This window comes from Argopecten irradians, chromosome 4 (assembly GCF_041381155.1).
Source record: "Argopecten irradians isolate NY chromosome 4, Ai_NY, whole genome shotgun sequence".
Classification (NCBI taxonomy): domain Eukaryota; kingdom Metazoa; phylum Mollusca; class Bivalvia; order Pectinida; family Pectinidae; genus Argopecten; species Argopecten irradians.
The window spans coordinates 35,705,276-35,729,084 of record NC_091137.1 but is presented as its reverse complement, the minus strand read 5'-3'; the positions used below and the strand labels follow the sequence as shown (position 1 = coordinate 35,729,084).

The window sequence follows — 23,809 nt, the reverse complement described above, 5'->3', positions numbered from 1 at the left end:
TCATTTATGGTCTGTCGGCGGTGGAGCATCTTTAAATGTCCAAAATAATACTGAAGCATTCACGTATATCTACACAGTCACACCATTCTGTAGCATACCCTGATTTAATGTAATTATTCACAGATCCATACGGGGCTACAACACAGTCTAATCTGGGCACCCCAACCAAACGCCTTGCCAGCCGACATCCCTATCCTACCCGAAAAGCTACGACAGGCTGGATACTCTACCCATGCCGTGGGGAAATGGCACCTTGGCTTCTACAAGGACAAGTATCTCCCTAACAACAGAGGATTTGACACGTTTTATGGTAATTGCTATTCCTATCCTGGATGAAAAAACGTTTTGTTTTGATTCTTTTCAGTACGAAATCATGCAAGCAGATTTGAGGCGATTGGTAATACGGAATTTAGATGCCATTTTCTTGTCATATCTTAGCTTTTAGCTCTTTTTAACTGAACCTTCCAAATATGATCTATCTGTAGCTTTCAAGTAGCTACATATTGTATATATGCATGATAAGGTGATGTTTCGTATGTACATTTTTATGCTGACCAGTACTTATAATTTCGGTATCAGTGGCATTATCATACTTAAGCAAAGCATTGTTATTTTTATTATTTCCATACTTTATGAGACACTTAAGCTTGTACTCACCCGTATCAAAAGCCTGCCGATTCCAAGAGCATGATTATGCAGTCAAATTATTGTAACATTCTGTTACGTTTTTAGGCTCAAAAACAGACAAGGGTTTCTTTTATATCTATATATAAATAATAGGTTATTTGGCTGGAAGTGAAGACTACTACACCAAAATTCTATGCTATGGAAAAGACTTTTGTGGAAAGGATTTAAGAAACAACAAAGAGGAAGTTGACCCAGTTCCACAGACATACTCTACTGAGATGTACAATGATCACGTGATAAATATGGTCAACAACTACAATTCAACGAAGGTAAGTAAAATATTTGTGAAACATTTCAGCTTTACCACTGATTTTGCTCGGTACGTAGATATTCAACTGTTTTAATCTTTCATCATTTCGTTACCATTACCTTTTTCTGGCCCTGCAGGTAGGCCATTAGAATTGTACCCGCTGCCTCTATTGCATGATCGTAAAAGGCGACTAAATTTAGGATATTTTCTCTTCTTCCTAACTGACTTTATCTTAACTAATGCCTCCCTTGGCACCGCTTCACTTTTGGCCCCGAGTTGAACGTTCGCCCCTGTGAGGTAGGCTCTTGGTTCTGTCCTAGCCGAGACACACCAAAGTCAGTAAAAGTGGTAGTTTCTGCTCCAGCTTAGCGCTCAGCATACAGGGAGTGGGACGACTGGTTCGCCCGTTGTTAGTAGAATGTGACCGGGTGGGGTGTATTACTTGGTGTCTTCGGTGGCATGCAGCAACAGTTCCACTTTACAAGAAGAAACAATATGAATATGCCGCAGTCTCCCAAAACATGTACCTCGCACTTCACACGCTCTACACACCACATACATGGGAGGCCGTCCTTACGTGACGTTAATTAATCAAACAAACAAACCATTACCTTTTGCTTTTCTGATTCTTTCTTCTTCGCTTATCATATGTCTTTTTTCAGATTCCTTTCAGAGGTAATCATGTGTACCATGTTGTCGATATGTGAGCCTCCATGTATCAATGACTAAGAAAAGTTTTTTTTAATTGATTACAGTGACGTATAACAGGAAGTTACAGGTCTATAAGGATCTTCCAAGGTATTTCCAAAGAATTAGCGTATTTCTAGAAATCTGCGAATATGTCAATCAAGTATTTAACATTCGTTGTGCTGTAATTTTCTAAATATGTTTTTTGTTATATTATTTCAGCCAATGTTCATTTACCTGGCGTTCCAGGCTGTCCACTCACCCTTACAAGTCCCCTCAAGGTTTTCAGACAAGTATGCTCACATCAAAAACTACAATAGACGGATATATGCAGGTAAGACAGGCCAGGATTTACCTGTCTAGGGCTATTCTGAAGATTGAAAATCGTAAATATTCACAAAACCAAATGTTACAAATATTGATATAATTTGATGAATGTACTTCTTATCTCCATCAAGACATTTTATCAAATGTGTTTTTCTAAATAAACAAATATCTAATCTCATACAATCTTTTTATATAAATTCAAACTTTTCAATCTGGTTTTTAGTTCTTGCTTGGCTATGTCTTATCGTTATCTTTTAGATACAACCATTACTCGTCTTCTGTCCTGCTACATGACGCGTAATTTGGCCCTAAATGACCTTAGTTGTCGATGGGTCGTGAAACACCAACAAACAAACTTAATAAACAGTGCAATACCATATACATGTCGACGGAGAAAATGATTCTACAATAATTTAAAAAAAAATTAACAAATTAGATTTTGTATATTTTTTTTCATTCATTTATACCTCAGGTATGGTGTCAGCTATGGACGAGGCTATAGGTAACATCACAGCAGCATTTCAGGCCAAAGGCATGTGGGACGATACTATCATGGTCTTCTCTACAGGTTTGTAATTTGGAGCCAGCACTTTTAATTTGTTTAAGATTAAATTTTAATCAGGAATTGCTACCTACCATGTGACTTAGAAGTCGACAATCATACTTTGAAAAATATGTATATCGCTCAAGACCAAGTCATGCTGAAGATTGTGATATGACAGATTTCCTCCCAAGACAATGTTTGCATTCATTAGGTCTCTCGTGGTATGATCCAGTTAGATAGCGCAATAAATGGGCAACAATTTAAACTACTGCAAAGAGGGATAACTCGACCATACTACAGCCTCCAAAAATATTCAGAATAACACAAACACATTGCATACAGGGGATGCCGTCCTTAAGTTCCTTTGTCTGTTAATAGGACGTTAATATTACTAATTAACTAACCAGCCAATGTTTGCCATTGATCACCCATTTTTATTCCTTTTTTAGACAATGGAGGAGAGATATTAGCTGGAGGGAACAACTGGCCACTTAGGGGCTGGAAGAGATCCCTTTGGGAAGGAGGAATGCACGGTGTAGGATTTGTACACGGAAATATGATACAGAAGAAACAAAGATTGTCTTCTGAACTGATGCATGTAACAGATTGGTACCCGACATTAGTAGGACTAGCTGGAGGATATCTCAACGACACTAAGCCTCTCGACGGATTTGATCAATGGAAAACAATCAGGTACGAATACACCATTACGAAATATAATTACGAAAATGACTTGCTAAATTAATACTCTATTTTATCCTCATTCATGGTGTTTCAAGACCATTTCAAAAACCTCATCATTCTGTACTTTCTTATTAGTGAAGGGGCTAAGGGACCAAGAGACACTGTGCTACATAACATAGATCCACTGACAAAGCCGGTGGGAGACCGACTCGAGGGAAGTCCGTTCGACAACCGTTATAGGGCCGCTATTAGATGGAGAGACTGGAAGTTGGTCACAGGTTTCCCAGGTATTTAGTTTAATATATAGTAAGATTGGTAAGAAAATCAGGCGTTTTGATTTGTGCTAGCATTACATTTTAAATTTGAGATTTGTGTCGTTTCTATATGATATTTAATGGTACCAGGTACATAATAAGATGTGTTAATGGATATTTTTAACTGATTTTAATAATGAAAAATATCTTAATTTGCAATATTTTGCATTGATTTGTAATTATGTATTAATTTATGGTAATAAATTGTGGCTTAATTAAATCTAATTATGAAGGGCGTAGTTGCTGCGCTTCCTGTATGACCTTAAAGATGTTCAACAGGAGCAGGCGAATTAGTATTTTTCTTCAGTTACTTACTTTACACCATTACTACGTCCATGGAAAAGTTTGAGCTTCTTATTTGACTTCAAGATAAAAATATTAAAAATTATTAAGTGCGTCCTGAAGAATTTCGTAACTCAATGTCCTCTATGGAATGAAGAACTGATTCTGTATGCATAAGAAGCAAAATTAGTTTTTGTTGTTTTATGTTTTGTGCTAATTAAACATCTATATACAAGATTGAACACCAATTAATGTTCAAATGATGAGTATCGTTGATGCTGTCGGCGTCGTAGCATCATTAAATGACTTAAATAAAATCTTAAGTTAAATTTTGGAGTCCTTTGCCAAAACACCTTCAGTGATCTGAAGGTAGAGGTTTAACAATGTCTGAATACTTGTCATAACTTCCTAGAAAGTTGCCCTCCTGTTTTCGCGATATCATGCCATGGTTATGATACTTACTAGTTTTAAAGTGAACAGTCGGGCAAGGATAGCTAAAGTCGGTAAAAATGGTGTGAATTTATCCAGTATAATTTCTTATGAAATGGAAAAATAAAATCTCTCGTCAAAATCTGTCTGCGTACGAAGAAACTAATTTGAAGTAGGGAAATTCTAAAACGTCCTCCCGGCTCACTATGTCCGTGGTTACATTTCCACGCAGCCTCGCTTTCAATGCTTTCAACTTTTCTTTTACTATAATGGTCAGAACTGAGAAACTAAGCAGAACTTGACCGTCGTATTAATATGTGAGAACTCTTGGAAGGCCAATTAACACATTTAGACTGATTTTCTTTGCCCGACTATTCACTTTAATCAACATATAACATCTGAAATACATCAGTTTAGTTGAACAACAAACTTTGTTATACTCGCATCTTAATCGGCAAATGCGTGGTTTATAATCATAGACATGGATTCAATTGAACGTAAATTATAGGATAGATCAAACGTCTTCAACAAATAATGTGTATGTATACTTTAGGTAATGGGAGTTCGGTACCAGTACCCACTACTGAGGACAACATCATGGGTATAGACATTGATGGTGATGATTCCACAAAGAACCTGTGGCTGTTCAACATTGCTAAGGACCCCGTGGAGCGGATGGACCTATCGTCACAGGAACCAGGCATGGTGATGAAGTTGCTGACTAAGCTACAGGAGTTTAACCTTACGTCAGTACCCTGTGTCTACCCTCCTTGGGACCCCAACTCTAACCCCGAACGCCATGATGGTTGGTGGGGGCCATGGGAAACGTAGACTGAATTTGGATATATTAATACAATTTAGTCGAAAATGATCTAACTTTAGTTGAAAATGATCTGAATTTTTCGTATGCTTTATGTGCTGGGCACGTATAGTGTGAATGTGAAGCAAGGGATGAAAAAAATCTATTGCTAAAATGTAACATTAATGCTTGTTAAAACGAGATGGCATGAAATGCTGGCGTACTAATTGATAAAGATTCGGTAAGGTTGTGTAATATTATAAGACTGGCAATGCATTACATATCATTTCTTTCAGGAGTGTTCATTTTGTGTTTTGTTGTTCATTGTTATGTATATGCATTTGTTTGTTTATTATAGCTATTTTCTGTTATATTCAGTAACTTTTTAACAAGAATCTCAAACAAAATGGCTTTAAAATGACAATTCCCGAGAAAGATTATAGATTTTGTAATATTGTAATAATATTATTGAACAAATTATGAAAGAACATCACGGACTAGTTGGACTAACTCGATGAATAGATTATAAAAAATAATGAAAGGTATATGTAATTTAATTTGCTGTTTGTTGTACATTGTATTCTATAATGACAAATGTATTTGTTGGTGATGAGCATCTACATAAGACTTGAAATTATAAATATCTTTTTGGTGTTTTTTTATTAGTCTTATTAAACTTCATTGATTGTACTTAAAGTATTTTATAAATTCAATTTCTTTAATAAATTGATCTGTGAATGTATTTACTTACGATTGGCATTGTAATTATTTAATAACAATGTACAATTGGACAAATCATTATGTGGTTTGTTTGTCGAGCTATTCTTTGTTATATTTATTAGATATGATACATATCAAGCATGTTACCTAATCAAACAAAGTAGACATGTTATTAGTTACTCAGTTTGACCTAACACGTAAAAGATATTTGGTCTTCAATACACTTTTATTAGGTAAGCAGAGGGGGATATCTTCTGTTGTGGATCAATTACGGACTATGTAACGAAGTTATCCTGTCGAAGTCTTTTTTGAAGGAATTACATGTACATACCTATACAAAATGTGAAACATCGACCAAAAGAACTTTAAACACTTCAATACATTGTCATTGTCCATTTCCGTTAAATAATCCTGTAATTTTGATTTCTCATTGCCTTTGATTAACATTGTGAACTTTCACACGTTTTGTTTCCATCTTTTGTTAGCGTGAAGCGCTTAATTATTGGACGTCAACTTCTTACTGATGACGTCGTCGATTGGGACAAGGCACAACATCTCTATTGTTCAAACGAGATTTTCCTAATCTAACACTGATACAGGTATATCTTGGATATCGGTCGACGTCATTTTAACCACATTAGCCTTCTTTAAGTGCGATATTTGTTTTATGGTGTTATCAAATAATGAATATCGACATCCTAACCCCCCATGCCACTGCCTGCAGCTGTATGGTCGTCTTGTGATATTTGTTACTAGTGTCTCGCTGCTTGATTATGATACGGGTATTACACATGATATCGTGAAATACTAATGCAAAAATATATATTTCTTATACATTCCATTTTTGAACATTGAAATCCAGAAACTTGAAGTGTCTTAATCCAATGTCTCTACATATCGCTCATATTAAAATGCATATTATTATTCAAATGTAAATCAAATGTATTCGTTGTGTTTTCCGAGCTTCACCGTTCCATCTTCAAATCATTAATCGGAACGGCTTGTTAATTAATCAAACAAACAAACCAACAAAAAATTGTTACCTAATCGCCTCATCACAAATTATGTTGTCAAATATTTACAATTCGTTGTCGATTTGTTATGTAATGTTACCTAGGAACATTGTTGAAGCTCAGTATTGGGATGATGTTCTGTTTATGTAATTTCGATTTTTTTCCTCTCCAGTCTTTTCATTCTTTACATGAAATGACTGATTGTCTATATATTTTCAGCATTCACACTTTTCCACAATAAAATATATAAATCACCATTCATTTGGATATTGTTATAATTTTTATTATGTGTTTTTTTCAATGCATATTACTGAATCATGGATGGTAATTAAGATCTAAGTAGATTTTTTAAATCGCAGTTCCTGTAAAAGCTACGGAAAAACAAAACCAAGACAAAAAACTTTAGGAAACTGTAGAGTTAGACGTATCGAAGAGTTTATTGATAAAAACAGCTTATGTCTTTATAACACCAATGCCCCAACATATTTACACCCTGCCTCTGGCTCGCTTACACACATTGATCTATCGTTATGCCATCCATCAATTCTTCTGGATTATGATTGGAGGGTCAACGATGACCTTTGTGGAAGCGATCACTTTCCAATTATATTAAAAAACATAGGGTCACCAAAACTTGAGGAGCCGGTTCCTCGTTGGAATTTACATAAAGCGGATTGGGCTCAGTTTAAAACCTTATGCGCCGAGGAGCTCATCGCGGATAATTTTTTGAACCTCGATGACCCCATTAAAATTTTCACAGAAGCGCTCACTTCTATCGCTACAAAAACCATACCAAAATCCGTGCCAAAACCTACAAAGTTTCGTCTCTCAAATGATTCATTTATCAATAGATCTGGTAGAAATTCCGCTCTGAGGCGGTACTTGGCTTCGCCAACCGTCTCAAACTATAACAATTTTAAAATTTGGAGAGCAAAAGCTCGAAGGTCTATCAAATCCGACAAGAAAAGGTACTTGGAAAGAGTACGTCTCAAAAATTAATTCCAATACATCCTCGAAGAAAGTTTGGGAAATGATTGGTAAAATCAGTGGGAAAAGAAAAGCGACACCATCCTCCCACCTCATTAACAAAAATAAAATATTTTCTTCAAAATCCGAAATAGCTGACGCCTTTGCCAAAAATTTTGCTAAAAATTCATCCAGCAAAAATCATTCCAAAAAATTTCAAAAATTTAAAAAAGAAAAGGAAAAGAGACGTCTTAATTTTAAATCCTCCAATAGTGAAAGTTACAATAGGCCTTTCGAGATACCAGAATTGCTCGAGTCCCTTGAGAAATCAAAGGACTCGGCAGCTGGACCAGACGAAATTCCATATATGTTTTTAAAACAATTACCAGAATCTTCACTAAAATGTCTTTTAACTATATTTAATAAAGTGTACTCTTCTGGCAAAATTCCCGAGTCTTGGAAGGAATCTACTATTATACCCCTTCCGAGGCCCGGGAAAGATGCTACTGATGCCAATAACTATCGTCCTATTTCATTGACGAGTTGTATTTGTAAAACTTTAGAACGTATGATAAATACGAGATTAGTTTGGTTCCTGGAATCAAACAATATTTTAAGTCCTCTGCAAAGCGGCTTTAGAAACCGCAGGGGAACGGTAGACCACTTAGTTAGACTAGAAACATTTATACGAGAAGCATTTGCCAAGAAAGAACATCTTGTGGCCGTATTCTTTGACCTTGAAAAGGCATACGACACAACTTGGCAATATGGAATCATGAACGATCTCCATAATATCGGTATACGTGGTAATTTGCCAAAGTTTATTTCAAATTTTATATCTGACAGGCATTTCAAAGTTCGAACGGGTTCAACTTATTCAGAAACAGAAACACAGGAGATGGGCGTCCCTCAGGGTGGTATCCTGTCCGTCACACTTTTTGGATTAAAAATTAACAGCATAACTAAATGTCTTGGCCAATCTACGGAAGGGTCTCTATTTGTGGATGATTTCTTGATCTGTTACAGATCAAAAAACATGCACACTATAGAACGACAACTACAACAATGTTTAGGCAAATTACAAAATTGGGCTGACGAAAATGGCTTTAGATTTTCAAGATCAAAAACTGTCTGTATGCACTTCTGTCAAAAACGAAAACCGCACAATGATCCTGACCTCACACTCAATGGAATTAAAATTCCAGTAGTTGAACAAACTAAATTTCTTGGACTAATATTTGATTCGAAACTGTCCTTTGTTCCACATATCAAACATCTGAAGGATAAGTGCTCGAAGGCGCTGAACATTCTACGAGTTCTTTCCCATTCTGATTGGGGTGCAGACCGTGAAATGCTTCTACGTATCTATCGGGCACTTATTAGATCAAAACTTGACTACGGCTCTATTGTCTATGGATCGGCTCGCAGCTCCTATCTACAGATGCTTGACCCTATACAGAATCAGGGACTGCGTCTCGCACTTGGAGCTTTTCGAACAACACCTGTGAAGAGTCTCCATGTGGAAGCTACCCCTGAGCCATCTCTAGACGATCGACGAAAGAAATTATTTTTACAGTATGCTGCTCAACTGAAATCCAATCCCAAAAACCCCGCATTCGATCTTGTATTTAATCCACAACACCAGGACATATTCAGACAAAATCAAAAGCTCATACCAACATTTGGCATCAGAATTTCAAAGTTTTTGCAGGAACTAAATATAAATTTCGACACCATTGACGAGTACACCATATCGGATGTACCACCATGGCTCATTCAAACACCTGATATCAATTTATCTTTGCATGAGAGGGCAAAGTCCAGTGCATTACCCGAAGAACATAAATCCTCCTTTCGGGAGTGCATCAGGACTTTCCCTGATCATATTAAGATATATACTGACGGCTCAAAAGATGGTGATAAAGTTGCGGCAGCATGCTGTACATCTAATCACTGTTCCTCTATCCGACTTCCAGATGTTGCCTCCATTTTCTCTGCGGAAGCTTGTGCTATCGGTCTGGCTCTTGACCACATCGAAGAACACCGCATTGAAAAGGCAATCATCTGTTCAGACTCTCTTTCGGTTCTTCAGGCTTTGAAATCAAGAAGCCCTAGAAATACTCTAATCCAAAATCTTTTAATCCGAACATTTCGATTATCTTCTAAAACTCAAATTACTTATCTCTGGATTCCCAGTCATGTGGGCATAAAGGGGAATGAACACGCTGATAAAGCAGCTAAGACTGCTCTTCGCCTAGCACAAACACATTTGAAACTACCATACACGGACATCAAACCTTCAATTCAGTCAGCCATCAAACACCATTGGCAACAAAGGTGGTCTACCGAAACAAACAATAAACTGTTTAAAATACAACCTACACTTAATCTTAAACTGTCCAGTCGTAGAGACCGCAGAGAGGAAGTTGTTCTCTCTCGGCTCCGAACTGGACACACATATTTGACACATTCCTATCTATTGAGAGGGGAGGATCCTCCTACATGCCATGCATGTGATACTCCTCTCACAGTGGAGCATATTTTATTGCATTGTATTGATTTTAAACACATACGAGATAAATACTACGATGTCTCCGACATGTACACTTTGTTTCATGCCGTGAGACATAATCGTATTTTTAATTATCTCAAAGAGATTGGTATTTTAAGCAAAATATGAACGTTTTCTCATCATCATACATCGTATCAACTCAATATTTCATCGTTTCATCAACATTGTGCATGAGTTTTCTCATGTGTTTTAGCCAAAACTATTTTATCCCATGCAAAACTTTTTTTTTTTTTTTTTTTTTTTATCAAATAAACGTTTACAATATGTGTTTTAGTCCTTACTTGCCTTTTCTTACCGTGATCTTTTATCCTGATATTAATGCATGACTTGTAGTTTGGCCCTAAATGACCTTAGTTGTCGATGGGCCGTAAAACTCAAACAAACAAACAAACAAAAAACAAAGGAAACTGTAGAAAATTAACAAAGTATTTTTCACAACATAAATATGTTAAGATAGGCACATCAACATTGTTATACTATATACTATACAAATGTATAAACTATATGTTTCTCTTTCTTTTTGTCTGTGATTATAACATATTAAAAAAGTGAACCTACTAATAAACAAATAAAATGAGTATACCAAAATAGTATAGTTCATACCTGTACAACATTGCAATTTTAACATACATGTGTTGTAATTTTTGCACTGACAAATCAAGCAAAAATTTTTTAACTATGTTATTCAGGACCAATTGTTGCCATCATTTTAAGAATTGTGAGTAATATTTGTAACATTAAGAATAGATAGGTTTTAATTTCAAAAATGTAAATCAGAACTCAACATTAATTTTGACATAACAATACACAGATGTACAGTAAAACCTACTGTTAACCAACTTAATTTCGCGTGCGATTTACTTTTGCGAATTTCGCGATCCAACTGAATCTGCGAAAGATTATGCCACAAGTTAATATTTACCCAATAAATATTGTGCGGACATTCTAATATTCTTTTATTCCGCGAAAATTATTGTCCGCGAACGTGTTTTGAAATTAAAATCGCGAAATTTACAAAAAGTCTGTTTACATAGTACGGTATATTAAGCGATCAGCGACGAAAATGTCTGCTTCAGACAGATGACAGGTTAAACCAGGTACAGTCAAATCATATTCTTAATAAAGAGATACAAAAAGATATAATATGATCAAATATGAGTACACAATATATAGCATTTGCCAATATACACTGTATATATAATAATTATGTATATATGTATATTTTCGCTGCCGTATAGTATTTTTCTCTATCAAAAACTGGAGCAGACGATTTAGTATTTTCTTCTGTCACAAAATTTACCTACTTTACATCATTACCATCATTGAAAAAAGTTCGAGTTTCTAATTTTATCTAGATAAAAATTTAAAAAATAATTAATTGCGTCCCGAAAAAAAATCATGGCACTATGTCCTATATAGAAAGTACTGATTACGCATGTACCAAAAGCAAAATACATAATTTTGTGTTAAATACAGACATTCACACATACACACACATATACATATACACACGATTAAACATCAGTCGCTGTTCATATGATAGGTATCGTTATTGCTCTGTCGGCAGTGGAAAATCTTTAACGTTTCCTATCAAATTCAATCAGTTTCTGAAAGTGTATATACAATATTATAGGGCAATGAAGTTATTCTAACAGTCTGGACAAAATATTGTCGAATTTTCGAGGCGATCTGCCCCTTTGTCAAGACATCAAAAGAACAAATAGAGTTACATATTAAGGACGTATTATACAGACATATGTCTATAAGGATCCAGTCTTATATGGAAAACATCCGTTGATATTACTTACTTGACCCATATTTACAATATTAGTAATAGTGCAACTATTTCTTGATATATATTAGAATCTACACGTTTTGAAACAATTCATACAATGTTCAATGACATATATAGCATCTCTGTCAATAAAATATTTGGAAATTCGTTTAACACATGTCTAATTCAATTCAAACATTGTAAGCACAGTGGAAATTTTCGCGGTGAAAAGGTCTCCGCGTTATTAGCGAAAATTTTACAGTTTGTGAATTTGAAATCCCGAGCAAGCTTGGTAATAATATTTGCGACAAATTAAATGCCTGATCGATGAATTGATGTTGATTGATTATATTCATAATGGTGGTTCTAAGTTGTTCAGACTCCAAGAAAATACAAAACGTGGAAGTTCTCTGTCGGTGTAGATATGACTGTTAGTAGGTTTAGAAACATAGGTGATTCTGACCTTCCGTGTACAAATACCTTATCACTGTCAAAGATGGTAGAAATGTTTGTTTTCACTTCTGAATTCGAAGCAGGGTCAAATAATCAGAGTCTTGGCCTTGCAGTTGTGCAGATATCATAGATGCTTCTGATGTTGCCGATGGACCACGCTGTATTGGTGATAACTCCTCGTAAGGCGGAGCTGGGTCCTCGTAGATATTCTGAATAGCAGGTATTGTATCATAAGTAGAATCTGGTCTTGCCGAGTAGGGTGGGGTAGGAGCTGCCATAGTGGGTAGACCCGCCATTTTCTCTGGTGATTCTATGTTATACATGCAGGGGTTAACAACTCCTGATGCTACAGCCCCTGGTGGAGGAGGTGCTGGTTGATGTGGTGTATAATATACGTTCGGTTCACTCCGTGTTACGGATGGACGAGTAGAGCGACATCTGTTGTTAATGAATGAATTTGGCTTCTGTTAAGTTTATCTACGTCAAATGATAAATCAGACATTAAATACAATGAGGTCATTTGTGTTAATATTCCACGCTAAGATTTATTTTTGTTAACAAGATTAAATTTTCAGATAATAATGATAATTTTTCCTCATTCACCTCCAATATGATTATGAAACAGCGACGCAACTAAAGTTCGTTTCAGAACTATTGGTAATTTTTAATGGCAGTTGTGTTAACCGTTGTTATATAACAGCATATTTGTAGAATACTGATTGTAGTTAAAAAAAAGAAACAACCGCCTTTCTCCAGAAAGTTCGAGCTAGCAACTACCAATCAATTAAACATATCTTACCTTCTTAGTATCAAAACGCATGTTGTCAAAATCATGGCCAAGGCAACAAGTCCAGATCCTATATATACCGCCATCTTTGTAACGTCAACCTCGTTGTCGACAGAATTAGCAGCGGTGTTGGATTCAGCTGCAAATAAAATGGCAGTAATTTTAATATTTTTATGATTATAACATATCGTTGATAAAATAGAGTGGGACGTTATCATATCTATCAAAATAACATCGATCTTTCCAAAATTATCATTCATCCTATAGACAGCCATTCTGATATTTAAGCTGTTGTAATCTATTCCATTGTCCATCCAGTCCACACGTTAATATACTCTATATTAACGTTAATATCTTAATATTTAAACTTTTAATATAAACACAATAGGCAAATAGAAGAACTAGAATATGATCCACTAAGTATCTGAAGCCAGGAAAGAATGAATAGGTTTGATGATTATTCCCGAAATCCCGACTAACATACCGTTAATTTCACTTCATTATACATAAACAACTCCTTTTGTTACGGTACGAAGTACTGAGCATAGAAGGGTGGATCTTATTTAATATATTTTGAGCATCTAGGCGTATAATTTCATTCAGTTGCCGGTATCCTGAACATGAAGCTACGGTGTACCTGTAGTTATACGCAAAAATGTACTGATGCATATAATTAACGCGTTTAATGCTCACTATTTATAATTTTTGTTTTGCAATTCAACCCTTAAAAATATCATATAAACACTATTATCATAAAGTAGAATTTACAAAGTGATACCCGTGTCAAGATGTAAACGAATCTAGAAAAATAATAAAGCAATTATAGCATTTTAATTTCGCTCAATAATGGTTACATCGACCAAAGATAATCATTAATAATAAAACAAGTGTACTGACGCTGACAGATCAGTTGTAGATTTTTACTCCACTGTCCATCCTGTCCACAAGTTATTACAGTACTGGTGGACTGAGAGTTACACCGAAATGTACACGATTCACCGGAGAAATACGAGCACGTGTTGTCAAACTTTCCGTCGGATATGGCGGACGGACAAGATATCCTCCCTGTCGTGAACAGTTCATAGTAAGATATTCTATATTCATTTCATGTCAAACAGTAAAAATAATAATAATAAAATTCAATAACATCACATGACTTCTTTCTCTCATAGCTTAATGTTCTTTCTATTATAATTTCAAAAAAGGTGTGGGTATCCAAATACACGTCCGTTGCTTTTTGGACAGAATGTCCTGTGCTTCGTATCCAAGAAAAATCTGATTATAAAATCGAAAATAATGAACATTTGTCTCCGACTGCTCCCTCTCGGTTCGATATTCTATTACATTTGTAAACGTTAATCTAATAAAATTATTGGTTTGAGGTACATCATGTATACACAATTTATACTCACGTTGACAGAGTAGTTGTAGATTTCCATTCCACTGTCCGTCCTGTCGACACGTCAATTTCTGAGACCCTACCGTACTAATAAATTGGGAGTCACACCGGTAAGTACACGACTCGCCGGAGTAATATGTGCACGGGTTGTCGAACTGGCCGTTGAGTATGACGGATGGACAGGATGCTTTAACTGAATGGAAGTTGATTTAATCGTTATGTGTATTAAGGATTTTATAACAATATGACGTAGCTGCATTGAATCATTTTCTACAATGATGCGCTATTTTATTTTCATAATGCAAATGCATTTGGCAATAAAAATCAATCCTTATATATGTACTCTGTAAACTATTGAAAAAAAGCAAAATAATAAAATATAAATAGATATTAAGCAAAAGATAAAGTTTTAAACTTTACTCAATTAAACTTACTATTGTTCATGTTATGCAGCTCCGATAACATGTAGACCAATTGTTTTGTGTCCCATAATCGGACACAACTTATCAACAACGAAATAAAAGAATGTTTAGCTTCGAATGCTGCCTTTTGAAAAAATAATCCGCTATTAACCTTATGCGACTGAACTTCTAAATAAATGTAGACCATGTACATTATATACATATTGTGCACCCACGTTGACAGAGCAGTTGTAGATTTTCATTCCACTGTCCATTCTGTCCACATGTTAATGTCTGAGACGTTACATTGCTGGCGAATTGGACGTCACACCGAAAAACACACGATTCACCAGAGTAATATGTGCAAGTGTTATCAAACTGGCCATTCGGTATGACGGAATGGCATGACGCTTTACCTTAAAAATAAAATGTAATACTTTTGAGTTTAACGAGCTATTTCATTGGATTAAAAAAATTACTTTTTAGCTCATAAAGGAAATAAATGGCGTCGCCATTTGTATTGTCATTTCTGATTGGCTGAGACAACGGCGTAATGATATCACGAAAAAAAATATTCCCAGAATGAATTTGGAATGTTCAAGAGATTTCTTTAGTCAATAGAATTATGAGGATTAATTTTAATTTCATTTTTATGTTATGGAGAAATTACACAAAACTATGAGTGTACTCTCATCATAAACCGCTTTGCGGATTTTTAAGAATACGTACACTCTATTAAAGTTAATCCTTAAATAAAGACAGAAAATGTCTTTCCATTTATTGCCTCTATTACTTATTTTAACTGTATTATATAATTGACATTTTTGTGGACCAAAACACGTAATGTTCACATGCTTAGTGCTTTTTTACTCACGCTGGCAGAGCAGTTGTATATATCCATCCCATTGACCATCCGATCCACACGTCAATGTGTGGGACGCCACGGTACTCGCATAACCCGTGTTACACTCAAATGTGCAGACATCACCAGAGTTACGTGAACATGGGTCTCGAAAACTACCATTTGGTATGGAAAGTGCACATCGTGTGACTGTAAGATAAAATCATAAAAAATGAAAATGAAACATTCTATCCAAATCGGTATGGCTATGCCTATAGATATACATATATATAATCGATGCTACTGGAAAGAAACAACGATTTATCTAAATGCTGTTCTTGTAAGTTCCTTGTGTGATATTGGAGCTAGCAACACACAAGTATGGAAACGATAAAAACATTCTTATTTGTCTTTTGTATATATAAAATATAGTCTTTGTTCAAGGATTGCGAAAAAAAAATTACAAATATAAATAACTTTTGAAGGCCCTGGTAAAAGCGTGCAAGGGGCCTTAGAGTGGGAGTAAACCGGAAGTCTTTTTTACTGATTACATGTAGCAACAACAACGCGTTGCCATGACAATAAGATTACATTATTGTGAAAATGCTGAAAAAGGAGAATATTTGGTAAATTACAATCCCCATGTATAAAAATAATATTAGTATACAAGCTATAAACATCAATTAACAATTCAAATTCAAAACTCCAGGATGGTAACGGAAATCATGTTCCTGTCATCCAAAATCTTATGTAAGATGTGTATTTCTATTACAAAAGTAAAAAAGAAAGATAAGTACAATTTATACTATTGAGGTTTACTAGAGGATGTTACAGAATTGAAAGAAAGAAAATGGATAGAAAACCTTTTCCCCTTTTCGTAGTTGATGACAGAAATTAGTTATTTTTACATTGCTAATTCTGTGTTATTCTTTCAATGTTGTATTATTTAAATTCAAATTATCATTGATGTGAAAAGCTTGAAATAGAAAAATTGTGCAAAAATAAAATTCCAGGGACATTTGCTACACTATTTTACTTGAAAATTTTCGATGTCTCCTTTTTTCCAAATAAAAGAAATCATAAATCACTATAACTCCTTTATTTTTATAAAATATGCAGATGGATATGTGAATTGTGACTGTATTTGACTCAAAAGTACAGTTTATCATTTTATAAAAATATGCATATGATATATATATATGAATGAATTTGAATTAAAAATGAGGAATTTTTATAGACAAAACAGTCTCAATATGTCAAAAATAAATTAATTTTGTTCAGCTTAAAAAATAAAAAAATGACATGGTCACGTGAAAATAAATATTACAACAATGTGCTAAGACAAACATCGGTTTTGTTTTATTTTCATACACCGGGAAGGAAATAATCAGTTTAATTTGTTTTGATTTATCAAACATGGCACAAACCTAATAGAAATTTCAATCTTTGTAGCAGTTAAATGTAGGTTTTCATATACATAATAATGATACACCTCTTGCTGCCATGGAAACACAAACTAGTTCTTCATATTAACCACCTGTTTAGACTAAGTCCTTTATATGTAACAAATAAACAATAATAAACATTTTTACATACGTATATATTTCCACTTATATGGTTAATACGCCCAATGCTCATTAGAATGAGGTTTTATTTATTTTCTTTTTAATTCATAGTTAACTACGATTATGTTAATAATGTATGTATTTAACAGTATATTATTGCGCTAATACTATAAAACAAACCTCCTTGACACGTATACGGATCATCTATCTTGATATCTGTACCATCCTGACATGCGCAGTAAGAAGATGACGTTGACGGAGAAGGTAAACAAAATGTACTGCATTCTCCATTGTTGTTAGCACAGACGGGGTGTACTGATAATCAATTATTGACAAATCGCATTAACACTTGCATAATATAAATATAACAGATAAATAAGTTAATCAATGTTATTATATTGTCAGCCTTTTGTCATTCTACTTAAGAAATGATAAAAACCACCAATGACAGGAAAAACTGTTTTTTACAGTTGTGTGACCTCACAACGACCAAAAACTGCGTGCGCACATCTGTGCGGTTCGGATCGCACACCGCATATGCAGCAGTGCGGTCCGTACCGCACAGCTGTGCTATCGGGACGATCGGTCAATCTTATTTGAGAAATCATTCCGTAAACGGACCGTGTTGATGAGTCTAACCATTTTAGTTATATCTAAATCTAATATTTCATTTCTGTTTAAACATGTTTCTACACATGTAATATTTCATCATAATATATGAAACATATTTTAATTGATATATTTATTAAGTTTTGATTTATTTCTTGTATTGACAGTTTGGGCCGAAACATATATATACATATACTATATATATTTCTGGTTTGGGCGATCTCCATATATATCATATATAAACATGAAATCTATATTGAAATAAAGAAAAAGTTGTGTACATTTATTAGAATATTATATATAATTATTAACTTAAAGTGATGACATGTACATTAAAGTAATGTGGAATGTCATATATAATTCATTTTGTCAAGAGACATGTTAATCATACATGTAGATCTGTTTTAGTGTTTACACATACACAAAAAATACAATATTTTATCATATTACATGTACATAGATGCATTTACAGGTGTACAATGTAGTATACCCAATGCAATTGGTACTAAAGTCTGTACACTTATATACATGTACTGTAAAGTGTACATATGTGCGTGGGGATACAGGTATACATTGAACCCGAAGCTTAGACGTAAATGACTTAAGCTTATGTATTGTAAACTAAAAGCACACAGGGCAGCCGTTATGGTCACTAGGCCTAGGGCCTTTTTCTCCCTCTTTCCCAATCCCACCACCTAAAAAGGCGACACCTTACCCGAGATGATGATCAGTCAGGCGTCACAGGTAAGGTATACCTATTTTCTCTCATACCTACACGTGAAATACTGACTGGTCTATATAGCTAGGGCAATATATTCATGTCGCCCGTGGATGTATTGCATGGCTACACATGCAATGCAGCCTCGTGACGTCACAGGATTAACAAAATTATTAGTTCTAGGTACAATTTTAACATTTTTTTTCAGAAACTATGCTATATTTACTTTATGAGATAGAAGCAACGGGAATTTAGTTGAAAATATCACGCAATTTGCATATATGGAGAATTGACTTGCAGTCCCGTTTTCTTTCTAATTGATTTTAAAATGGCGGAAAATCATAGAAGTAAAATTGCAATGAAACGTCGAGGTGTGAGAGAAAAATATGCTTTCAGACAGGAATATGAAGGATAGGGATATTCTACCCTCGGGACCACAAAATGTCGTAAAAACCTCGGCAAGCCTCGGGTTATACGACATTTTGTGACCCTCGGGTAGAATATCCCTATCCTTCATATCCACATATGAAAGAGTCTTATATTCTTTAACGCCAGGGGGTGTATTATAGCATTCAATTCAATTGATAGCGTACTGTGACCGCCACTGTACCTGTATTACCGGATTAGTTTAGTAAAGTCTACTTGACTCCATGTGTGGTTTTGTTTCAGATAATAATAATAAATTAACTTATAACTACTAAAGCTCTGCTTTAGTTAGCTATATAATCAAATTTTAAAACTGAAATATTCTTCAACAATAAGTAAACAATAGAAAAAAAAACAATGTTTGAAGATGTGTATTAAATACGTAGTACAGCAACATTGTAAAGGACACATCAGCCGGTACAGTACACGGTTTAGCAGCCTCAAGCACGTAAATTGTCAAGTAAAGAAAACAAAACAAAAAAGCAGGCTGATACCAGGTCAAGGGCTGATAAAGGGTGCGATATCAAAATTGTCATATCGTAACCTTTTAATCACACATTTTGAAAAAATAAAGTAAATTATTTTTAAAACTTAAAAATGTATTATAATGTATTGAGCAGTACCTACTTCAATAAAATTAACAATATCTCATTGGTCATTGCGTTCTATAGGCCATGTAATGTTGAGATAGAGGGAAACGTTTCATTACATATGCATGTATAAGTTTAATCACCGGTTAAATGGACGATTCTGATTATGAATTTTAAGATCCTGGTGAAGGTTAACCATCAATTGATAATGTCAAACAATTTCTGGCATAAACGGGTTCATTTCAGTATGATCAGTTTTACAACGAACAGGAATGGAATTCGACGGAAAAATTAAACTATCAAACTGTCTAAGGTCTTGTTGATAGAAGATGTCGTTGATTGTAATGCTTTCTTTTTGTCTTGTAAATATGAATGGCGACACTTCGTTTTCGGCACCAAAGACATAACACGTTTCGACCTGATCCTACTTAAGACAAAATTTCCAATCAGATCATATGCATCATGAAATAGACTATTTTTGATTTCTCATATCTTTCTCAATACGTTTATCCGAGCTATTTTTTAATCAAATATTTTATCCGCCGTCTCACTTATCTTATGCACCGAAAACCTAATCGAAGGGCCAAAAAACCCAGGATGACGTGATAGCAGCCCGGGCAGATATCAAATTATGACGTCATAACGTGATATCAGCCCGGCGATGATATGACGGCACAGACAGCAATAGTATCAAACGGGCAAAACGTTCATTATCAAAGACAAAAGTGTGATAAATATTTTTTATATGATAGATATCCTTTATATATCACATTTAGATCTACTATGTCTTCAATACAGTAGCAATAAAATTCCATCATCGTTTCCCATGTTTACTCAATAAAAATTGAATTCCTAAATTTATATCAACCACGAAAACTATCGCCCAGACACCGTTCCTACCGCACTGACCGCACATCGCACAGGCCGCACATCGTACGCACATTATGTAACGTTGCGCGGTCACACAACTGTATGAATGGCAATGTAAAGCGTGTTTCTTTGATTAAATCAACGTCCTATTAACAACCAAGGTCATGTAAGGACGGCCTCCCGTATATACGATATCATTCGTGTATGAAGTGCGGGTGTATCACTGAAGACACCAAACAACATAACCCATTTGGTAACATTATACTAACAACCAGCGACCCAGTCATCGCATTCCCTTTATGCTGAGAGCTAAGCAGGAGTAGAAACCACCACTTTTAAAGACTATGGTGTGTTTCGGTCAGGGGACAGAACCCAGAGCCTGCATCACAGGGGTGAGCGCTCAACCAAAGGCCAAAAGTGAGGTGTTGTCAATGGAGACGTTAGGGAGAAGAAAGTGAGGCAGGAAAAATATTATAAGATTCAGCCGCCTTTTACGGTCATGTGATAGAGGCAGCAGGTACAATTCTTACGCCTCAGGCAATGTAAAGACCTCATACAGTTGTGTGATTCTTCAGTGATATGCCTATAATAATGCTCCAACTTAATAAACAAATGTAGAAGTATAGATCGTTATCTCATTGTCCTCCGGATTTTTATTCCCTGTTTTGTATACATTCACCTTGGCATTTTAGTTTGTAGAAACTTGCTTGTACCAATAAACTTCGTCTTAGTGTACGTATTCCTAAACTTTAAAAACTATTTTTTGATATTACAACCACAATTACGATAATACTGAACCAATTCAGATAGCACTATAAAAAGGCAACAGTGACACTATTAAAAGGAGACACGACACGAATATACTGCAGACTCACAAAGGATACTGACCCCCGACTGTTAACAGGTACTAAACTAAACCAATCTACTCACCTGGTTGTACCTGTCCAGGATACACATGTAGGTTGATGAGAATTGAAAAATCGGCGTTGTCCGCCATAAAGCTAGCTTCAGTCTTGTCGTGAAGGTTCATCTTTACGACTTTGCTGTATTTAATTCATAAAAAACAGTTAATGGGATAAAGGAAACAATTGTGTTTTAAGGAAAAAAAACCCAACTCTAGCTAGAAACCATTGAAATGTCAATGAGAACTCATTCAAAAGCAACGGAAAAGTGTCGAATTGCATAGCAAGTATAGCAAAAATATCAAGCGTGATCTGTTTGAGTATTTTTGAAGGCTTAAATTTTAACAGTTTATCTGGAATTATTCTTGAGAATCTAATAAAGTTGAAAAGTAGATGCCATTCTAGTAACAACACAATTAAAAACATTTGGTATTTCGTAAAACATTCCTGCAAATCAATATCAAACTTCTGCATCGGCATCGGTTCGTTCAGTATTTTCATTATATCAAAAATATGTTTGCTATATTGAGCAGAGTAACAATTATTAACATATTCGTTTTATAATGTTCAACAAACATGTCCGACTTTCAAACAATGGATCATCCAAAAGGAAGTTAATGAAATCGGCGAACGTGAAACAACACAGCTGTTTTCCGCTAGTGCGGAATACAGCAAAAATTTATGTGGTAGGTGTATTCCGACAATACCATTAATGGTTGCATGATAAATTAATAATATTAATTAACGCCACATTACTTTCCAACATGCCCTTGGCAGATAGTGTACGTCGAAAATCAGCGTAGATTTACCTATTTACACGAAAATAATCATTTTAATAGGATAACATTCCAACGAAACCCTCAATGTAATTAGTTTGATCCTTTTATAATAATTTGCGATAAAAAGCAAACATTTTCTGTTTTTAATGTTCGTTAATAATTAATATAGCATTAAGATTGTGTATTGGACACTTTTATATATTCAGATCTTCCAATTTATTGAGCATTATTGAAAGATTTTGACCATCACCCCTCGGCAAGCCTCGGGTTGAAATATCCCTGTCTACCTGACAGGCCCATGTAAGATTATATTATTCAGAGAGGCCCAATGACGGATGAGCAGCACTTTACTTAGTTATGATGATAAGCCGAAAACTGTTCAATATGTTGGAGAGAGAACTGTATCGAGGCCCGTCAGTGCCAAGATCTGTTCACTCTCCAACATATTGTACAGTTTGAGGCGTATCTCTAACTTAAAACATAGTAAGTCTTTGTGTTAATAAAGTACACTTTTATTTCTAATAAAAGCTAGTTTTTTCCCTTTGTCTATGAACTCAGGTAACTCTACCAATGTGCATTCAACCATGACAAATCCAATATAGACAATGTCAACATTTAATTACCTTTGCCTGTGTTATATGTGATGAATAGCATTCATAAACAGAGTGCATGAAGAATGCTTTTGGGTTAGACAATTATCTGTAAATTCACTTTCACCATGTCCACCGACAGTGATGGAGGGATGTTACTTTCTTAATTTAACTGAATAAGGTGACTTTAGTGACTTCTATTACTACAAGGGCATTTATTTCCAATGTCTGATGTGGTAAAGAAATGACATATGAAACTAGACTTGCAATTAAGCGTTTGTTTAAAAGCGTCTTGCTAAAATGATCGCATATAGCAGTTTATTTCCAATTTCATTCAACAAGCCAATGGAATTTAGTGGAATTCTTCAATTTGTTGAAAAATATCAAAATAAGTGTAATACTACAGTGTAGATGATTGGGAAATTTAAAATCAAAAGTGGTGTACAAAAACAACAAGTTTTTCAGAAAGCGGAAGTTGGAGTTAATCCTGTAGATAAGTGTTAAGTGGTGAATTCTAAATAAGGAGGAAAAATCGATCTGGGATATATACAGAAATTAAGTGGATGTGTTTAATTCTGCATCAATAAAGGATTAAATTCTCTTCACATTCATTGTGTGGGATTTTTTCGTAATTTGGATTAAAATTTATGGAATATTCCTGCAGGTGGGTTGTGTGTTAACATAATTATGGGATTATGCCCGGAGACATATACTCACCCGTATTGTGTAACTCTCCAATAACGTGCCTTTTACTGTCTTATAAGTGACTGTCTTATATTAGAGGCACATTATAAGACAGTAAAAGGTAACATATATATGACAGTTACAGGT

At 34.9% G+C, this 23,809-nt stretch overlaps 2 protein-coding genes across 2 annotated transcripts in view; one reads left to right on the top strand and one right to left on the bottom strand.

The window, feature by feature from the left end:
• LOC138321475 (arylsulfatase J-like) overlaps positions 1 to 6,995 on the top strand; it is a 42,560-nt gene extending 35,565 nt beyond the window's left edge. Inside the window, exons 2-8 of the mRNA XM_069265201.1 lie at positions 124 to 310; positions 781 to 956; positions 1,847 to 1,958; positions 2,424 to 2,519; positions 2,945 to 3,188; positions 3,315 to 3,466; positions 4,758 to 6,995. Of these exons, the coding sequence (XP_069121302.1) occupies positions 124 to 310; positions 781 to 956; positions 1,847 to 1,958; positions 2,424 to 2,519; positions 2,945 to 3,188; positions 3,315 to 3,466; positions 4,758 to 5,035 (1,245 nt within the window). The 3' untranslated portion in view covers positions 5,036 to 6,995. The remainder of the gene's footprint in view (positions 1 to 123; positions 311 to 780; positions 957 to 1,846; positions 1,959 to 2,423; positions 2,520 to 2,944; positions 3,189 to 3,314; positions 3,467 to 4,757) is intronic.
• Positions 6,996 to 10,666: 3,671 nt separating this feature from the next.
• LOC138321471 (low-density lipoprotein receptor-related protein 6-like) overlaps positions 10,667 to 23,809 on the bottom strand; it is a 56,080-nt gene continuing 42,937 nt past the window's right edge. Inside the window, exons 16-23 of the mRNA XM_069265198.1 lie at positions 21,638 to 21,750; positions 17,675 to 17,809; positions 15,963 to 16,139; positions 15,325 to 15,504; positions 14,701 to 14,880; positions 14,186 to 14,353; positions 13,301 to 13,427; positions 10,667 to 12,939 (exon numbers count right to left, since the gene is read on the bottom strand). Of these exons, the coding sequence (XP_069121299.1) occupies positions 12,564 to 12,939; positions 13,301 to 13,427; positions 14,186 to 14,353; positions 14,701 to 14,880; positions 15,325 to 15,504; positions 15,963 to 16,139; positions 17,675 to 17,809; positions 21,638 to 21,750 (1,456 nt within the window). The 3' untranslated portion in view covers positions 10,667 to 12,563. The remainder of the gene's footprint in view (positions 12,940 to 13,300; positions 13,428 to 14,185; positions 14,354 to 14,700; positions 14,881 to 15,324; positions 15,505 to 15,962; positions 16,140 to 17,674; positions 17,810 to 21,637; positions 21,751 to 23,809) is intronic.